General features: G+C 47.4%; 1 protein-coding gene across 4 annotated transcripts in view; it reads left to right on the top strand.

The window, feature by feature from the left end:
- The window catches only part of LOC129859984 (dystrophin-like), a 186,264-nt gene that overhangs the window by 46,307 nt on the left and 119,355 nt on the right, over positions 1 to 20,602 (top strand). For 3 of the 4 annotated variants that reach the window (XM_055930278.1, XM_055930279.1, XM_055930281.1), the window contains exons 10-20: positions 2,340 to 2,450; positions 2,990 to 3,163; positions 6,932 to 7,087; positions 7,492 to 7,662; positions 10,297 to 10,476; positions 11,011 to 11,133; positions 11,776 to 11,946; positions 12,348 to 12,473; positions 13,040 to 13,174; positions 13,365 to 13,517; positions 15,359 to 15,529. In XM_055930278.1, the coding sequence (XP_055786253.1) occupies positions 2,340 to 2,450; positions 2,990 to 3,163; positions 6,932 to 7,087; positions 7,492 to 7,662; positions 10,297 to 10,476; positions 11,011 to 11,133; positions 11,776 to 11,946; positions 12,348 to 12,473; positions 13,040 to 13,174; positions 13,365 to 13,517; positions 15,359 to 15,529 (1,671 nt within the window). The remainder of the gene's footprint in view (positions 1 to 2,339; positions 2,451 to 2,989; positions 3,164 to 6,931; positions 7,088 to 7,491; positions 7,663 to 10,296; positions 10,477 to 11,010; positions 11,134 to 11,775; positions 11,947 to 12,347; positions 12,474 to 13,039; positions 13,175 to 13,364; positions 13,518 to 15,358; positions 15,530 to 20,602) is intronic. The other variant, XM_055930280.1, reaches the window with a different exon arrangement.

Below are 20,602 nucleotides of genomic sequence, written 5' to 3'. Positions count from 1 at the left end.
AGCTGAACCTCCAAACAGAAACATGCCAGAAAGCTGAACCCAAACAGAAACATGCCAGAGAGCTGAACCCAAACAGAAACATGCCAGAGAGCTGAACCTCCAAACAGAAACATGCCAGAGAGCTGAACCCAAACAGAAACATGCCAGAGAGCTGAACCTCCAAACAGAAACATGCCAGAGAGCTGAACCTACAAACAGAAACATGCCAGAGAGTTGAACCCAAACAGAAACATGCCAGAGAGCTGAACCTCCAAACAGAAACATGCCAGAGAGCTGAACCCAAACAGAAACATGCCAGAGAGCTGAACCTCCAAACAGAAACATGCCAGAGAGCTGAACCCAAACAGAAACATGCCAGAGAGCTAAATCCAAACAGAAACATGCCAGAGAGCTGAACCTCCAAACAGAAACATGCCAGAGAGCTAAATCCAAACAGAAACATGCCAGATAGCTGAACCCAAACAGAAACATGCCAGAGAGCTGAACCCAAACAGAAACATGCCAGAGAGCTGAACCTCCAAACAGAAACATGCCAGAGAGCTGAACCTCCAAACAGAAACATGCCAGAGAGCTGAACCCAAACAGAAACATGCCAGAGAGCTGAACCCAAACAGAAACATGCCAGAGAGCTGAACCTCCAAACAGAAACATGCCAGAGAGCTGAACCTCCAAACAGAAACATACCAGAGAGCTGAACCCAAACAGAAACATGCCAGAGAGCTGAACCTCCAAACAGAAATATGCCAGAGAGCTGAACCTCCAAACAGAAACATGCCAGAGAGCTGAACCTACAAACAGAAACATGCCAGAGAGTTGAACCTACAAACAGAAACATGCCAGAGAGTTGAACCCAAACAGAAACATGCCAGAGAGCTGAACCTCCAAACAGAAACATGCCAGAGAGCTGAACCTCCAAACAGAAACATGCCAGAGAGCCGAACCTCCAAACAGAAACATGCCAGAGAGCCGAACCTCCAAACAGAAACATGCCAGAGAGCTGAACCCAAACAGAAACATGCCAGAGAGCTGAACCCAAACAGAAACATGCCAGAGAGCTGAACCTCCAAACAGAAACATGCCAGAGAGCTGAACCTCCAAACAGAAACATGCCAGAGTGCTGAACCTCCAAACAGAAACATGCCAGAGTGCTGAACCTCCAAACAGAAACATGCCAGAGAGCTGAACCCAAACAGAAACATGCCAGAGAGCTGAACCTCCAAACAGAAACATGCCAGAGAGCTGAACCCAAACAGAAACATGCCAGAGAGCTGAACCCAATCAGAAACATGCCAGAGAGCTGAACCCAAACAGAAACATGCCAGAAAGCTGAACCCAAACAGAAACATGCCAGAGAGCTGAACCCAAACAGAAACATGCCAGAGAGCTAAACCCAATCAGAAACATGCCAGAGAGCTGAACCTCCAAACAGAAACATGCCAGAGAGCTGAACCCAAACAGAAACATGCCAGAGAGCTGAACCTCCAAACAGAAACATGCCAGAGAGCTGAACCCAAACAGAAACATGCCAGAGAGCTGAACCCAAACAGAAACATGCCAGAGAGCTGAACCCAAACAGAAACATGCCAGAGAGCTGAACCCAAACAGAAACATGCCAGAGAGCTGAACCCAAACAGAAACATGCCAGAGAGCTGAACCCAATCAGAAACATGCCAGAGAGCTGAACCTCCAAACAGAAACATGCCAGAGAGCTGAACCCAAACAGAAACATGCCAGAGAGCTGAACCCAAACAGAAACATGCCAGAGAGCTGAACCCAATCAGAAACATGCCAGAGAGCTGAACCCAAACAGAAACATGCCAGAGAGCTGAACCCAAACAGAAACATGCCAGAGAGCTGAACCTCCAAACAGAAACATGCCAGAGAGCTAAACCAAAACAGAAACATGCCAGAGAGCTGAACCCAAACAGAAACATGCCAGAGAGCTGAACCCAAACAGAAACATGCCAGAGAGCTGAACCTCCAAACAGGCTGAGCAGACCACAGGGGACAGAGCAGAACACGGGAGATAGAGCAGAACACGGGGGACAGAGCAGAACACGGGGGACAGAGTAGAACACGGGGGACAGAGCAGAACACGGGGGACAGAGCAGAATTAATTCTCCTCAATCCTTGAGGCTGTCCTCCCCCATGTGGTACAGGGATGGAGGTGCATGGGAATGAGTGTGTATTTGAGTGTGTGTGTGTGTGTGTGTGTGTGTGTGTGTGTGTGTGTGTGTGTGTGTGTGTGTGTGTGTGTGTGTGTGTGTGTGTGTGTGTGTGTGTGTGTGTGTGTGTGTGTGTGTGTGTGTGTTCTGATTGGCTGTGTTTTGTTTGAACAGAAGATCCAGACAGAGCTGAATGGTCACGAGGCGACTCTGGAAGACATGAAGAAGAAGAATACAGAGAGAGACCAGTCAGAGAGAGTAGCAGCCCAGATCCACCTGATACAGGTAACACACACACACACACACACACACACACACACACACACACACACACACACACACACACACACACACACACACACACACACACACACACACACACACACACACACAGAGTAGCAGCCCAGATCCACCTGATACAGGTAACACACACACACACACACACACATACACACACACACACACACACACACACACACACACACACACACACACACACACACACACACACACACACACACACACACACACAGAGTAGCGGCCCAGATCCACATGATACAGGTAACACACACACACACCTCAGCATCTTCACACAGTCCACAAATAAATCCATAGTGTCACGTTTTTAGAATTGTCGTTATCACACAAAGCATGTCAAGGCAAATCAATATGACATCCTCATCAAGGGCGGTGTCTCTCTCTCTCTCTCTTTCTCACTCTCATTCTCTATCTCTTTCTCTCACTCTCTATATCTCTCTCTCTCTCTCTATATATATATATATATATGCATATTTCTTTTTTAAATCTTTCTTCTGCCCCTGTAGAAGAAACTCCAGGAGGTGTGTGTGAAGTTCAGGCTCTTCCAGAAACCTGTGAACTTCGACCAGCGTCTCTCAGAGTGTGAGAGGGTTCTCTGGGATGTGAAGGCACAGCTGGGGGTGTTGGACATACGCAGCGTGGAACAGGACGTGGTGCAGTCACAGTTGGAACAATGCATGGTGGGTAATCAATCAGTAATCAATCACACACTGCAGTGAAAAACACCTGCCGAGTAGTGATGTCACCTGCTGAGTAGTGATGTCACCTGCCGAGTAGTGATGTCACCTGCTGAGTAGGGATGTCACCTGCTGAGTAGGGATGTCACCTGCTGAGTAGTGATGTCACCTGCTGAGTAGAGATGTCACCTGCTGAGTAGTGATGTTACCTGCTGAGTAGTGATGTCACCTGCTGAGTAGTGATGTCACCTGCTGAGTAGTGATGTCACCTGCCGAGTAGTGATGTCACCTGCTGAGTAGGGATGTCACCTGCTGAGTAGGGATGTCACCTGCTGAGTAGTGATGTCACCTGCTGAGTAGTGATGTCACCTGCTGAGTAGAGATGTCACCTGCTGAGTAGTGATGTTACCTGCTGAGTAGTGATGTCACCTGCTGAGTAGTGATGTCACCTGCCGAGTAGTGATGTCACCTGCTGAGTAGGGATGTCACCTGCTGAGTAGGGATGTCACCTGCTGAGTAGTGATGTCACCTGCTGAGTAGTGATGTCACCTGCTGAGTAGAGATGTCACCTGCTGAGTAGTGATGTCACCTGCTGAGTAGTGATGTCACCTGCTGAGTAGTGATGTCACCTGCTGAGTAGTGATGTCACCTGCTGAGTAGTGATGTCACCTGCTGAGTAGTGATGTCACCTGCTGAGTAGAGATGTCACCTGCTGAGTAGTGATGTCACCTGCTGAGTAGGGATGTCACCTGCTGAGTAGGGATGTCACCTGCTGAGTAGGGATGTCACCTGCTGAGTAGGGATGTCACCTGCTGAGTAGGGATGTCATCTGCTGAGTAGGGATGTCACCTGCTGAGTAGGGATGTCACCTGCTGAGTAGGGATGTCACCTGCTGAGTAGGGATGTTACCTGCTGGTTCCTGCTAGTTCCTGTTAGTTCCTGCTGGTTCCTGCTAGTTACTGCTGGTTCCTGCTGGTTCCTGCTAGTTCCTGCTGGTTCCTACTAGTTCCTGCTGGTTCCTGCTAGTCCCTGCTGGTTCCTGCTGGTTTCTGCTAGTTCCTACTAGTTCCTGCTGGTTCCTGCTGGTTCCTGCTAGTTCCTGCTGGTTCCTGCTGGTTCCTGCTAGTTCCTGCTGGTTCCTGCTAGTCCTGCTGGTTCCTGCTGGTACCTGCTAGTTCCTGCTGGTTCCTGCTGGTTCCTGCTGGTTCCTGCTAGTTCCTGCTCGTTCTTGCTGGTTCCTGCTAGTTCCTGCTAGTTCCTGCTGGTTCCTGCTAGTTCCTGCTGGTTCCTGCTAGTCCTGCTGGTTCCTGATGGTTCCTGATGGTTTCTGCTAGTCCTGCTAGTTCCTGCTAGTTCCTGCTGGTTCCTGCTAGTCCTGCTGGTTCCTGCTAGTTCTTGCTGGTTCCTGATGGTTCCTGCTAGTTCCTGATGGTTCCTGCTAGTCCTGCTGGTTCCTGCTAGTTCCTGCTGGTTCCTGCTAGTTCTTGCTGGTTCCTGCTAGTTCCTGCTGGTTCTTGCTGGTTCCAGCTAGTTCCTGCTAGTTCCTGCTGGTTCCTGCTAGTCCTGCTAGTTCCTGCTAGTTCCTGCTGGTTCCTGCTAGTTCCTGCTAGTTCCTGCTGGTTCCTGCTAGTTCCTGCTGGTTCCTGCTAGTTCCTGCTGGTTCCTGCTAGTCCTGCTAGTTCCTGCTGGTTCCTGCTAGTTCCTGCTGGTTCCTGCTAGTTCTTGCTGGTTCCTGATGGTTCCTGCTAGTTCCTGATGGTTCCTGCTAGTCCTGCTGGTTCCTGCTAGTTCCTGCTGGTTCCTGCTAGTTCTTGCTGGTTCCTGCTAGTTCCTGCTGGTTCTTGCTGGTTCCAGCTAGTTCCTGCTAGTTCCTGCTGGTTCCTGCTAGTCCTGCTAGTTCCTGCTGGTTCCTGCTAGTTCCTGCTGGTTCCTGCTAGTTCCTGCTAGTTCCTGCTGGTTCCTGCTAGTTCCTGCTGGTTCCTGCTAGTTCCTGCTGGTTCCTGCTAGTTCCTGCTGGTTCCTGCTGGTTCCTGCTAGTTCCTGCTGGTTCCTGCTAGTTCCTGCTGGTACCTGCTAGTTCCTGCTAGTTCCTGCTGGTTCCTGCTATTCCTGCTAGTTCCTGCTGGTTCCTGCTAGTTCCTGCTGGTTCCTGCTGGTTCCTGCTAGTTCCTGCTAGTTCCTGCTAGTTCCTGCTGGTTCCTGCTAGTCCTGCTAGTTCCTGCTGGTTCCTGCTAGTTCCTGCTAGTTCCTGCTAGTTCCTGCTGGTTCCTGCTAGTCCTGCTAGTTCCTGCTAGTTCCTGCTAGTTCCTGCTGGTTCCTGCTGGTTCCTGCTAGTCCTGCTAGTTCCTGCTAGTTCCTGCTGGTTCCTGCTGGTTCCTGCTAGTTCCTGCTGGTTCCTGCTGGTTCCTGCTAGTCCTGCTAGTTCCTGCTAGTTCCTGCTGGTTCCTGCTGGTTCCTGCTAGTCCTGCTAGTTCCTGCTAGTTCCTGCTGGTTCCTGCTGGTTCCTGCTAGTTCCTGCTGGTTCCTGCTGGTTCCTGCTAGTCCTGCTAGTTCCTGCTAGTTCCTGCTAGTTCCTGCTAGTTCCTGCTGGTTCCTGCTAGTTCCTGCTAGTCCTGCTAGTTCCTGCTAGCTCCTGTTAGTTCCTGCTGGTTCCTGCTGGTTCCTGCTAGTTCCTGCTAGTCCTGCTGGTTCCTGCTAGTTCCTGCTAGTCCTGCTAGTTCCTGCTAGTTCCTGCTAGGGCCGGGCTCGTTTCAGATTTCTAGCCTCACAGATTGCATTCTAGTTGTTGTCTTCTCTGGATTGTTTTTGGGATAATACACTCTTAGAACAAAGGGTTCCAAAAGGGTTCTTCAGCGGTCCCCAAACATTTCACTACAGTTGAAATCATGTTGTTTTCAAATTAGTTGTTTCTTTACAGTGGAGTCTCCTTTTTTGATCAAGTACTGTGCATGACTGATTTAATATTGTGTTATTAACAGTGTGCCTCTCTCTCTCTCTACTCCTTCCTTCTCTCTCTCTCTCTCTCTCTCTCTCTCTCTCTCTCTCTCTCTCTCTCTCTCTCTCTCTCTCTCTCTCTCTCTCTCTCTCTCTCTCTCTCTCTCTCTCTCTCTCTCTCTCTCTCTCTCTCTCTCCTCCTTCTCTCTCTCTCTCTCCTCCTTCCCTCTCTCTCTCTCTACTCCTTCCTTCCCTCTCTCTCTCTCTCTCTCTCTCCTCCTTCCCTCTCTCTCGCTCTCTCTCTCTCCTCCTTCTCTCTCTCTCTCTCCTCCTTCCCTCTCTCTCGCTCTCTCTCTCTCTACTCCTTCCCTCTCTCTCCCTCTCTCTCTCTACTCCTTCCTTCCTTCCCCCTCTCTCTCTCTCTCTCTCTCTCTCTCCCTCTCTCTCTCTCTCTCTCCTCCTTCCCTCTCTCTCTCCTCCTTCTCTCTCTCTCTCTCCTCCTTCCCTCTCTCTCGCTCTCTCTCTCTCTACTCCTTCCCTCTCTCTCCCTCTCTCTCTCTACTCCTTCCTTCCTTCCCCCCCTCTCTCTCTCGCTCTCTCTCTCTCCTCCTTCTCTCTCTCTCTCTCCTCCTTCCCTCTCTCTCGCTCTCTCTCTCTCTACTCCTTCCCTCTCTCTCCCTCTCTCTCTCTACTCCTTCCTTCCCCCTCTCTCTCTCTCTCTCTCTCTCTCTCCTCCTTCTCTCTCTCTCTCTCCTCCTTCTCTCTCTCTCCTCCTTCCCTCTCTCTCCCTGTCCCCCTTCCTCCCATCCCTCCTCCCTCTCCTCTCCTCCTATACAGAAGTTGTATAAGAGTTTGAGTGAGGTGAAGTTGGAAGTAGAGACAGTGATAAAGACAGGAAGACAGATCGTTCAGAGACAGCAGACGGAGAAGCCTAAAGAGCTGGACGACAGACTCACTGCCCTCAAGCTGCTCTATAATCAACTGGGCGCGCAGGTCAGTGGCATCAGCCAATAGCACGCCTCAACCTTTTATTTTTTATTTTTATTTTACCGTTATTTTACCAGGTAAGTTGACTGAGAACACGTTCTCATTTGCAGTAACGACCTGGGGAATAGTTACAGGGGAGAGGAGGGGGATGAATGAGCCAATTGTAAACTAAATCCACTGCCTCTCGTACAGAGCCAATGATTGGTTTAACTGGCCACAAAGGATTCTGGGAGATGGAGTTTGGTGTGTATTGGTTTTGTTTGGGGTGGTGCTTTTTTAAGTCGGGGAATAAATCAAGTTTATTTGAATGTAAAAGAATTGAATTGAATTCAGAGTGATTGATTAGATGAAGATGATTAAATTAGAAGTGAATGACAGGTATCTGTGAGATGTGTGTTTGTGTCTGTCAGGTGACGGAGGGAAAACAGGAACTGGAGAAGAGTCTGAAGTTGTCCAGGAAACTGCGTAAGGAGTTGAACAGCCTGACAGAGTGGCTAGCTGCTACGGACGCTGAGCTGACTAGGCGGTCTGCTGTGGAGGGGATGCCCGGTGATCTAGAGGCTGAGCTGGACTGGGCCAAGGTAGGAGGACAAACACAAACACACAGACCAGAAGATACACACACACCCACGTAGGGACAGACACACACACCCACGTAGGGACAGACCCACACACACACACGTAGGGACAGACCCACACACACACACGTAGGGACAGACCCACACACACACACACACGTAGGGACAGACCCACACACACACACACGTAGGGACAGACCCACACACACACACGTAGGGACAGACCCACACACACACACACACGTAGGGACAGACCCACACACACACACGTAGGGACAGACCCACACACACACACGTAGGGACAGACCCACACACACACGCGTAGGGACAGACCCACACACACACACGTGTAGTGATTTCCACCTGTGTTTGGTCGTTTCCCAGCTCCAGTAAGGTGGTGTGTAAGTGGTGTAATGGCAGTGGTTATCTCAGTGGGGAAGGAGGTCAGAGTTCTGTCAGACCTGCTCTGAATGTATGGCACCCTAGTCCCTATATAGTGCACTACTTTAGACCAGGACCATAGGGCTCTGCTCCCTATATAGTGCACTACTTTAGACCAGGACCATAGGGCTCTGTTCCCTATATAGTGCACTACTTTAGACCAGGACCATAGGGCTCTGCTCCCTATATAGTGCACTACTTTTGACCAGGACCATAGGGCTCTGCTCCCTATATAGTGCACTACTTTAGACCAGGATCATAGGGCTCTGCTCCCTATATAGTGCACTACTTTAGACCAGGACCATAGGGCTCTGCTCCCTATATAGTGCACTACTTTAGACCAGGATCATAGGGCTCTGCTCCCTATATAGTGCACTACTTTAGACCAGGACCATAGGGCTCTGCTCCCTATATAGTGCACTACTTTAGACCAGGGTCCCCATGTTAAGGGAATAGGTTGCCATTTGGGACGCAGTCTGTTTTCCTAGATGGCCTGGTTGGTTGCCTAGCAACACGCTCGCTGTCAGTAAACAAACGGCTGATTGTCTGGTGAATTTACAGGCTTCTATTTCCATCAGCCCGTCAACACTCTGATGTGTTTCTCCTTCAGTCCATCTGAGAAGATGGGAGGCTGATGCTCTATAATCTATCTGGGTCGTGTTCCTCGTCTTCCATCAGGCTCTGATTGGATTCCACTCTTCAACATAAAATGATTTGACTCAATTTGTTTCTTCACCCCTCCATGTGATTAACCTCCAAGACAATGTCACAATTCCCTATTATGTTGTGTCACAACCGTCCCTCTGTCCTCCAGGTTAGTGTCTTATATAGGGCCCCTCTGTCCTCCAGGTTAGTGTCTTATATAGGGTCCCTCTGTCCTCCAGGTTAGTGTCTTATATAGGGCCCCTCTGTCCTCCAGGTTAGTGTCTTATATAGGGTCCCTCTGTCCTCCAGGTTAGTGTCTTATATAGGGTCCCTCTGTCCTCCAGGTTAGTGTCTTATATAGGGTCCCTCTGTCCTCCAGGTTAGTGTCTTATATAGGGTCCCTCTGTCCTCCAGGTTAGTGTCTTATATAGGGTCCCTCTGTCCTCCAGGTTAGTGTCTTATATAGGGTCCCTCTGTCCTCCAGGTTAGTGTCTTATATAGGGCCCCTCTGTCCTCCAGGTTAGTGTCTTATATAGGGCCCCTCTGTCCTCCAGGTTAGTGTCTTATATAGGGTCCCTCTGTCCTCCAGGTTAGTGTCTTATATAGGGTCCCTCTGTCCTCCAGGTTAGTGTCTTATATAGGGTCCCTCTGTCCTCCAGGTTAGTGTCTTATATAGGGCCCCTCTGTCCTCCAGGTTAGTGTCTTATATAGGGCCCCTCTGTCCTCCAGGTTAGTGTCTTATATAGGGTCCCTCTGTCCTCCAGGTTAGTGTCTTATATAGGGTCCCTCTGTCCTCCAGGTTAGTGTCTTATATAGGGCCCCTCTGTCCTCCAGGTTAGTGTCTTATATAGGGTCCCTCTGTCCTCCAGGTTAGTGTCTTATATAGGGTCCCTCTGTCCTCCAGGTTAGTGTCTTATATAGGGTCCCTCTGTCCTCCAGGTTAGTGTCTTATATAGGGTCCCTCTGTCCTCCAGGTTGGTGTCTTATATAGGGTCCCTCTGTCCTCCAGGTTAGTGTCTTATATAGGGTCCCTCTGTCCTTCAGGTTAGTGTCTTATATAGGGTCCCTCTGTCCTCCAGGTTAGTGTCTTATATAGGGTCCCTCTGTCCTCCAGGTTAGTGTCTTATATAGGGTCCCTCTGTCCTCCAGATTAGTGTCTTATATAGGGTCCCTCTGTCCTCCAGGTTAGTGTCTTATATAGGGTCCCTCTGTCCTTCAGGTTAGTGTCTTATATAGGGTCCCTCTGTCCTCCAGATTAGTGTCTTATATAGGGTCCCTCTGTCCTCCAGGTTAGTGTCTTATATAGGGTCCCTGTGTCCTCCAGGTTAGTGTCTTATATAGGGTCCCTCTGTCCTCCAGGTTAGTGTCTTATATAGGGTCCCTCTGTCCTCCAGGTTAGTGTCTTATATAGGGTCCCTCTGTCCTCCAGGTTAGTGTCTTATATAGGGTCCCTCTGTCCTCCAGGTTACTGTCCTCAGGCTCTCTCCACACAAGCTAGGGTTATGTCCTAAGTGTGTTGTCTCTCTTTCTCTCCCTCCCTCTCTCCCCCAGGCAACCCAGAAGCAGACAGAGAAGCATGCTCCCCAGTTAAAGGCTGTAGTGGAGTTGGCTGAAGCCTTGAAGGCAGTGCTGAGAGGTCAGGAGAGCCTGGTGGATGACAAGGTCCAGCTACTCAACTGTAACTGGGTCGCTGTCACCTCCAGGAGTGAGGAGTGGTTAAAGCTGCTGCTGGTGAGTCTCTCTATCTCTCTCTGTCTCTGTCTCTGTCTCTGTCTGTCCCCCCCCCCTCTCTCTCTCTCTCTCTCTCTGTCTCTGGCTCTGTCTGTCCCGCCTCTCTCTCTCTCTGTCTCTGTCTGCCCCCCCCCTCTCTCTGTCTCTGTCTCTGTCTGTCCATCTCTCCCTCCTCTTATCATGAGCCCCCAGCCTGGTCTAGCTGTCTCAGGTCTGTCTGAGTCCCTGTTGTGTCTGTTGTCTCTCTGTTATGGTTAAAGGGAGGAACACAGTGTATCAGAATGCATAGTTCATCACCTAGTGAAGGTTACTGTGTCTGTCTGTCTACAGTAGAAACACTATGGTTCCATTGTTATATACACACACTGTAGTAGGGGACTGCTTCTAACGCTGTGTCGCATTCACACACACACACACACACACACACACACACACACACACACACACACACACACACACACACACACACACACACACACACACACACACACACACACACACACACACACACACACACACACGCACACCCCACAGGACTACCAGAGCCAGGTGGAGACGTTAGATGTGAATATGAAGGTGATAAAGGAGTGGATGGAGGGAGCAGAGAAAGAGATGGACCAGATAGAGAACCAGGGACCCAACGACCCTGTCCTCAAGGTACACAACACACCTGTCCTCAAGGTACACAACACACCTGTCCTCAAGGTACACAACACACCTGTCCTCAAGGTACACAACACACCTGTCCTCAAGGTACACAACACACCTGTCCTCAAGGTACACAACACACCTGTCCTCAAGGTACACAACACACCTGTCCTCAAGGTACACAACACACCTGTCCTCAAGGTACACAACACACCTGTCCTCAATGTACACAACACACCTGTCCTCAAGGTACACAACACACCTGTCCTCAAGGTACACAACACACCTGTCCTCAAGGTACACAACACACCTGTCCTCAATGTACACAACACACCTGTCCTCAAGGTACACAACACACCTGTCCTCAAGGTACACAACACACCTGTCCTCAAGGTACACAACACACCTGTCCTCAAGGTACACAATACACCTGTCCTCAAGGTACACAGCACACCTGTCCTCAAGGTACACAACACACCTGTCCTCAAGGTACACAACACACCTGTCCTCAAGGTATGTGTGTGTATAATGACGGTGTGTGTGTGTGTGTGTATATTGACGGTGTGTGTGTGTGTGTATAATGACGGTGTGTGTGTGTGTGTATATTGATGGTGTGTGTGTGTGTGTGTGTATTGATGGTGTGTTTCCCAGGGTCTGCGTGGGGACTTGGAGGTGATGCATAGTAAGGTGGAGGCGGTGCGGGTGCTAGGCCGGGGTCTGCTGGGGACTCGTGGGGAACACTGCCAGGCACAGCTGGGGCCCAAACTGGAAAAGCTCAACCAGCGCTTTGACAGCATCGCACAGCGCATCACTGCAGGACAGGTACTGACCCCCTGCCCTCTAACAAAGACTTTTCATTGCAAAAGAAGAAGGCCAAGAAGGCCTTATGAATTCAGTGCCAGTTTGAAAACATCTCTTATGAATTCAGTTTGAAAACATCTCTCTCGATCCTCTACTGTCCTGTGTGTTAAATGACAAGAAGAGATCCTGTAGAAACAATCAAACAAGATTCTCAAATGGAAAAATATCTTAGTGATTTTTTAAGGCCATGATGGACAAAAGTGCAAAGTGCAAAGGTTACATGATTGTGTGTGTGTGTGTGTGTGTGTGTGTGTGTGTGTGTGTGTGTGTGTGTGTGTGTGTGTGTGTGTGTGTGTGTGTGTGTGTGTGTGTGTGTGTGTGTGTGTGTGTGTGTGTGTGTGTGTTTGGGTGGTTGTGTGTAGGCGGCAGCATCAGCAGTGGAAGTGGAGCAGTTCCACAGTGAAGCTAAGATCTGGCTGGACCTGCTGGAGGAAGAAGAGAAACAGGGAGAGAACCTCAAGGAGGAAGATTTCACAGGACAGGACGGGGTAACACACACGCTTCTATTATGTTCTATTCTATTCTATTCTGCTCCATTCTGTTCTATTCTGTTCTATTCTGTTCCGTTCTGTTCTGTTCTGTTCTATTCTATTCTATTCTATTCTGCTCCATTCTGTTCTATTCTGTTCTATTCTGTTCTATTCTGTTCTATTCTGTTCCGTTCTGTTCTATTCTGTTCTGTTCCATTCTGTTCTGTTCTATTCTGTTCTATTCTATTCTGTTCTATTCTGTTCTATTCTATTCTGTTATATTCTATTCTGTTCTATTCTGTTATATTCTATGCTGTTATATTCTATTCTGTTCTATTATGTTCTATTTCTGTTCTTTCATTCAAGTAATGTCTACATATCTCTTTCTCTCTCTCTTACACACACACACTCTCTCTCTCCTCCATCTCGCTCTCTCTCTTTCTCTCGCACACACTCTCTCTTTCACACACATTCTCTTCCCCTCTCTCTCCCCCATCTCTCTCCCCCCTTCTCTCCCTCTCTCCCTCTCTATCTCTCCCCCTGACCCCCCCCATCTCTCTCTCTGGCTCTTGTCTCTGTTTTAGAACTGTGAGGAGGGGGCAGTGAAGGAGCTGCTGCTGAAAGGACAGAAGCTACAGAGGAGAGTTCCAGACCTGGACAAGAAAGAACAGATCAGAATCAAACACAATCAGCTCAACACTAAATACAACAGTGTCATGGTGCAGAATACAGTCTTGGAATAATGACAACATTGAGAAAAATATAATTTTGTACCATTCTATCAGTAGTTCACCTGATTGTGTGTGTGTGTGTGTGTGTGTGTGTGTGTGTGTGTGTGTGTGTGTGTGTGTGTGTGTGTGTGTGTGTGTGTGTGTGTGTGTGTGTGTGTGTGTGTGTGTGTGTGTGTAGGACCTGCGTGGTGTGAGGAGGAGGAAGGCCCTGGCGATAGCCCCCCAGTGGTACCAGTACCGTAGGAAGACTGATGACCTTCTCCAGTGGCTGGACGACATTGAGAGGAGCGTGGCTGAACTTCCTGATCCAGCAGAGGAACAGAGGGTTAAGGTGAAACCCTGTCTCTTCCTGTCTCTATATCTGTCTCTCCCCTTATATCTCACTCTTCTTCTCTCTTTCTGTCTCTCTCTTCTTCTCTCTTCCTGTCTCTATATCTGTCTCTCCCCTTATATCTCACTCTGATCTAGCTGTCTGTCTCTCTTCTCCTCTCTTTCTGTCTCTCTTCTCCTCTCTTTCTGTCTCTCTTCTCCTCTCTTTCTTTCTCTCTTCTCCTATCTTTCTGTCTCTCTCTTCTTCTCTCTTCCTGTCTCTATATCTGTCTCTCCCCTTATATCTCACTCTGATCTAGCTGTCTGTCTCTCTCTTCTTCTCTCTTCCTGTCTCTATATCTGTCTCTCCCCTTATATCTCACTCTTCTTCTCTCTTTCTGTCTCTCTCTTCTCCTCTCTTTCTGTCTCTCTTCTCCTCTCTTTCTGTCTCTCTTCTCCTCTCTTTCTGTCTCTCTTCTCCTCTCTTTCTGTCTCTCTTCTCCTCTCTTTCTGTCTCTCTTCTCCTCTCTTTCTGTCTCTCTTCTCCTCTCTTTCTGTCTCTCTTCTCTCTTTCTGTCTCTCTTCTCCTCTCTTTCTGTCTCTCTCTTCTCCTCTCTTTCTGTCTCTATTCTCCTCTCTTTCTGTCTCTCTTCTCCTCTCTTTCTGTCTCTCTTCTCCTCTCTTTCTGTCTCTCTTCTCCTCTCTTTCTGTCTCTCTCTTCTTCTCTCTTTCTGTCTCTCTTCTCCTCTCTTTCTGTCTCTCTTATCCTCTCTTTCTGTCTCTCTTCTCCTCTCTTTCTGTCTCTCTCTTCTTCTCTCTTCCTGTCTCTATATCTGTCTCTCCCCTTATATCTCACTCTTCTTCTCTCTTTCTGTCTCTCTCTTCTCCTCTCTTTCTGTCTCTCTTCTCCTCTCTTTCTGTCTCTCTTCTCCTCTCTTTCTGTCTCTCTTCTCCTCTCTTTCTGTCTCTCTTCTCCTCTCTTTCTGTCTCTCTCTTCTTCTCTCTTTCTGTCTCTCTTCTCCTCTCTTTCTGTCTCTCTCTTCTTCTCTCTTTCTGTCTCTCTTCTCCTCTCTTTCTGTCTCTCTCTTCTCCTCTCTTTCTGTCTCTCTTCTCCTTTCTTTCTGTCTCTCTTCTCCTCTCTTTCTCTCTCGCTTCTCCTCTCTTTCTGTCTGTCTTCTCCTCTCTTTCTGTCTCTCTTCTCCTCTCAGTTTAAATATGTATTTCTCTGAGTGTAATCTGACAGTGTGTGTGTGTCTTTGTTCCAGGTGATCAAAATGACATTCCGCTAAACTGAACTCCTCTTGAGAGTCACCTGTCATTCTCACCTGTACCTGAAACTACCAGCACTAGATGTCTGTCTGTCTGTTTTTCAGTCTCTCTGTCTTTCAGTCTGTCTGTCTTTCTGCCTGTCCGCTCATTTCACCGCTTCTTTTCTGGCCTGCCCTCTACGGGAGGATTTTACACATTTATTAAAGTCTATACCAGAAGAAACCAGACAGACTCTTATTGTGAATCTTCTCTCTCTTCATTTCCCTGATCTAACTGGAAAGAGTAGATGGTTCCTCCTCTTTCTGGGGAGAATGATGTGTGTGTGTGTGTGTGTGTGTGTGTGTGTGTGTGTGTGTGTGTGTGTGTGTGTGTGTGTGTGTGTGTGTGTGTGTGTGTGTGCGCGCGCGTGTGTGTGTGTGTGTGTGTGTGTGTGTGTGTGTGTGTGTGTGTGTGTGTGTGTGTGTGTGTGTGTGTGTGTGTGTGTGTGTGTGTGTGTGTGTGTGTGTGTGTGTGTGAGAGAGAGAGAGAGAGAGAGAGAGAGAGACTGGTTTTCCCCCTGGGTGTGACTCTGGCTGGTTTTGTCCCGTCCACTAGGAGATTGGCTCAGAGTTCGATGAGAAGAGTGAGGATCTGAAAGAGGTGCAGGGATTGGCCAAAGCGCTGTCAGACGCAGGGGCGACCTCGCTGGTGCAGCCCCGCCTCCTCCAGCTCAACACACGCTGGCAGGAGGTGGAGGCTAAATTCACCCCCTACCGCCGACAAAGTGTGAGTTCCCCCTGCCCCGTGCCAATCTGCCCCGTGACAACCAGGGTTGGGTTCAATTCCATTTAAATCCTGTTGAATTCAGGAAGTACACTGAAATTCCAATTCCAATTCTCTTCAATGCTTTTCAATGAGGAACATTTGGAATTGGAATTTGGTTTACTTTCTCAATTGATTGTAATTGAAAGCATTCCCTGGTGCCAACTTACCCCTGCCCGCTAGCTACTACAAACTAACTACTAACTATAACCTGCTGCCTCTAACCAGTAGGTTAACCGTGGGATTGAGCTGTCAGTGAAGTCACTAATCAATTAATCAAATAGGAAAGACAAATATCAATCAACTAATATCAATCAGTGAATATCAATATCAACATTAAATAAAGGTCTCCTGAATGAGTGTGATGCAAACACCAGACACACATATGATGTAGGTAACCTGTCTCTTCTAGTCCAGTCAGACAGCAGGTATATTCTAGTCCAGTCAGACAGCAGGTATATTCTAGTCCAGTCAGACAGCAGGTATATCCTAGTCCAGTCAGACAGCAGGTATATTCTAGTCCAGTCAGACAGCAGGTATATTCTAGTCCAGTCAGACAGCAGGTATATTCTAGTCCAGTCAGACAGCAGGTATATTCTAGTCCAGTCAGACAGCAGGTATATTCTAGTCCAGTCAGACAGCAGGTATATTCTAGTCCAGTCAGACAGCAGGTATATTCTAGTCCAGTCAGACAGCAGGTATATTCTAGTCCATTCAGACAGCAGGTATATTCTAGTCCAGTCAGACAGCAGGTATATTCTAGTCCAGTCAGATAGCAGGTATATTCTAGTCCAGTCAGACAGCAGGTATATTCTAGTCCAGTCAGATAGCAGGTATATTCTAGTCCAGTCAGATAGCAGGTATATTCTAGTCCAGTCAGACAGCAGGTATATCCTAGTCCAGTCAGACAGCAGGTATATTCTAGTCCAGTCAGACAGCAGGTATATTCAAGTCCAGTCAGACAGCAGGTATATTCTAGTCCAGTCAGACAGCAGTTATATTCTAGTCCAGTCAGACAGCAGGTATATCCTAGTTCATTCAGACAGCAGGTATATTCTAGTCCAGTCAGATAGCAGGTATATTCTAGTCCAGTCAGACAGCAGGTATATTCTAGTCCATTCAGACAGCAGGTATATCATAGTCCAGTCAGACAGCAGGTATATCCTAGTCCATTTAGACAGCAGGTATATTCTAGTCCAGTCAGATAGCAGGTATATTCTAGTCCAGTCAGACAGCAGGTATATTCTAGTCCATTCAGACAGCAGGTATATTCTAGTCCAGTCAGACAGCAGGTATATTCTAGTCCAGTCAGACAGCAGGTATATCCTAGTCCAGTCAGACAGCAGGTATATTCTAGTCCAGTCAGACAGCAGGTATATTCTAGTCCAGTCAGACAGCAGGTATATTCTAGTCCAGTCAGACAGCAGGTATATTCTAGTCCAGTCAGACAGCAGGTATATTCTAGTCCAGTCAGACAGCAGGTATATTCTAGTCCAGTCAGACAGCAGGTATATTCTAGTCCAGTCAGATAGCAGGTATATTCTAGTCCATTCAGACAGCAGGTATATTCTAGTCCAGTCAGACAGCAGGTATATTCTAGTCCAGTCAGATAGCAGGTATATTCTAGTCCATTCAGACAGCAGGTATATTCTAGTCCAGTCAGATAGCAGGTATATTCTAGTCCAGTCAGATAGCAGGTATATTCTAGTCCAGTCAGACAGCAGGTATATCCTAGTCCAGTCAGACAGCAGGTATATTCTAGTCCAGTCAGACAGCAGGTATATTCTAGTCCAGTCAGACAGCAGGTATATTCTAGTCCAGTCAGACAGCAGGTATATTCTAGTCCAGTCAGACAGCAGATATATTCTAGTCCAGTCAGACAGCAGGTATATTCTAGTCCATTCAGACAGCAGGTATATTCTAGTCCAGTCAGACAGCAGATATATTCTAGTCCAGTCAGACAGCAGGTATATTCTAGTCCAGTCAGACAGCAGATATATTCTAGTCCATTCAGACAGCAGGTATATTCTAGTCCAGTCAGACAGCAGGTATATTCTAGTCCAGTCAGACAGCAGGTATATTCTAGTCCATTCAGACAGCAGGTATATTCTAGTCCAGTCAGACAGCAGATATATTCTAGTCCAGTCAGACAGCAGGTATATTCTAGTCCAGTCAGACAGCAGATATATTCTAGTCCAGTCAGACAGCAGATATATCCTAGTCCAGTCAGACAGCAGGTATATCCTAGTCCAGTCAGACAGCAGGTATATTCTAGTCCAGTCAGACAGCAGGTATATTCTAGTCCAGTCAGACAGCAGATATATTCTAGTCCAGTCAGACAGCAGATATATTCTAGTCCATTCAGACAGCAGGTATATTCTAGTCCAGTCAGACAGCAGATATATTCTAGTCCAGTCAGACAGCAGATATATTCTAGTCCAGTCAGACAGCAGTTATATCCTAGTCCAGTCAGACAGCAGGTATATTCTAGTCCAGTCAGACAGCAGGTATATTCTAGTCCAGTCAGACAGCAGGTATATCCTAGTCCAGTCAGACAGCAGGTATATTCTAGTCCAGTCAGACAGCAGATATATTCTAGTCCAGTCAGACAGCAGATATATTCTAGTCCAGTCAGACAGCAGGTATATTCTAGTCCAGTCAGACAGCAGGTATATTCTAGTCCAGTCAGACAGCAGGTATATTCTAGTCCAGTCAGACAGCAGGTATATTCTAGTCCAGTCAGACAGCAGGTATATTCTAGTCCAGTCAGACAGCAGGTATATTCTAGTCCAGTCAGACAGCAGGTATATTCTAGTCCAGTCAGACAGCAGATATATTCTAGTCCAGTCAGACAGCAGGTATATTCTAGTCCATTCAGACAGCAGGTATATTCTAGTCCAGTCAGACAGCAGATATATTCTAGTCCAGTCAGACAGCAGGTATATTCTAGTCCATTCAGACAGCAGGTATATTCTAGTCCAGTCAGACAGCAGATATATTCTAGTCCATTCAGACAGCAGGTATATTCTAGTCCAGTCAGACAGCAGATATATTCTAGTCCATTCAGACAGCAGGTATATTCTAGTCCAGTCAGACAGCAGGTATATTCTAGTCCAGTCAGACAGCAGGTATATTCTAGTCCATTCAGACAGCAGGTATATTCTAGTCCAGTCAGACAGCAGATATATTCTAGTCCAGTCAGACAGCAGGTATATTCTAGTCCAGTCAGACAGCAGATATATTCTAGTCCAGTCAGACAGCAGATATATTCTAGTCCAGTCAGACAGCAGGTATATCCTAGTCCAGTCAGACAGCAGGTATATTCTAGTCCAGTCAGACAGCAGGTATATTCTAGTCCAGTCAGACAGCAGATATATTCTAGTCCAGTCAGACAGCAGATATATTCTAGTCCATTCAGACAGCAGGTATATTCTAGTCCAGTCAGACAGCAGATATATTCTAGTCCAGTCAGACAGCAGATATATTCATGTCCAGTCAGACAGCAGGTATATCCTAGTCCAGTCAGACAGCAGATATATTCTAGTCCAGTCAGACAGCAGGTATATTCTAGTCCAGTCAGACAGCAGGTATATCCTAGTCCAGTCAGACAGCAGGTATATTCTAGTCCAGTCAGACAGCAGATATATTCTAGTCCAGTCAGACAGCAGGTATATTCTAGTCCAGTCAGACAGCAGGTATATTCTAGTCCAGTCAGACAGCAGGTATATTCTAGTCCAGTCAGACAGCAGGTATATTCTAGTCCAGTCAGACAGCAGGTATATTCTAGTCCAGTCAGACAGCAGGTATATTCTAGTCCAGTCAGAGAGCAGGTATATTCTAGTCCAGTCAGATAGCAGGTATATTCTAGTCCAGTCAGACAGCAGGTATATTCTAGTCCAGTCAGACAGCAGGTATATTCTAGTCCAGTCAGACAGCAGGTATATTCTAGTCCATTCAGACAGCAGGTATATTCTAGTCCAGTCAGACAGCAGATATATTCTAGTCCAGTCAGACAGCAGGTATATTCTAGTCCAGTCAGACAGCAGATATATTCTAGTCCAGTCAGACAGCAGATATATCCTAGTCCAGTCAGACAGCAGGTATATCCTAGTCCAGTCAGACAGCAGGTATATTCTAGTCCAGTCAGACAGCAGGTATATTCTAGTCCAGTCAGACAGCAGATATATTCTAGTCCAGTCAGACAGCAGATATATTCTAGTCCATTCAGACAGCAGGTATATTCTAGTCCAGTCAGACAGCAGATATATTCTAGTCCAGTCAGACAGCAGATATATTCTAGTCCAGTCAGACAGCAGTTATATCCTAGTCCAGTCAGACAGCAGGTATATTCTAGTCCAGTCAGACAGCAGGTATATTCTAGTCCAGTCAGACAGCAGGTATATCCTAGTCCAGTCAGACAGCAGGTATATTCTAGTCCAGTCAGACAGCAGATATATTCTAGTCCAGTCAGACAGCAGATATATTCTAGTCCAGTCAGACAGCAGGTATATTCTAGTCCAGTCAGACAGCAGGTATATTCTAGTCCAGTCAGACAGCAGGTATATTCTAGTCCAGTCAGACAGCAGGTATATTCTAGTCCAGTCAGACAGCAGGTATATTCTAGTCCAGTCAGACAGCAGGTATATTCTAGTCCAGTCAGACAGCAGGTATATTCTAGTCCAGTCAGACAGCAGATATATTCTAGTCCAGTCAGACAGCAGGTATATTCTAGTCCATTCAGACAGCAGGTATATTCTAGTCCAGTCAGACAGCAGATATATTCTAGTCCAGTCAGACAGCAGGTATATTCTAGTCCATTCAGACAGCAGGTATATTCTAGTCCAGTCAGACAGCAGATATATTCTAGTCCATTCAGACAGCAGGTATATTCTAGTCCAGTCAGACAGCAGATATATTCTAGTCCATTCAGACAGCAGGTATATTCTAGTCCAGTCAGACAGCAGGTATATTCTAGTCCAGTCAGACAGCAGGTATATTCTAGTCCATTCAGACAGCAGGTATATTCTAGTCCAGTCA

Source organism: Salvelinus fontinalis, chromosome 7 (genome assembly GCF_029448725.1).
Source record: "Salvelinus fontinalis isolate EN_2023a chromosome 7, ASM2944872v1, whole genome shotgun sequence".
Lineage (NCBI taxonomy): Eukaryota > Metazoa > Chordata > Actinopteri > Salmoniformes > Salmonidae > Salvelinus > Salvelinus fontinalis.
This window is presented reverse-complemented; position numbering and strand designations above follow the sequence as displayed.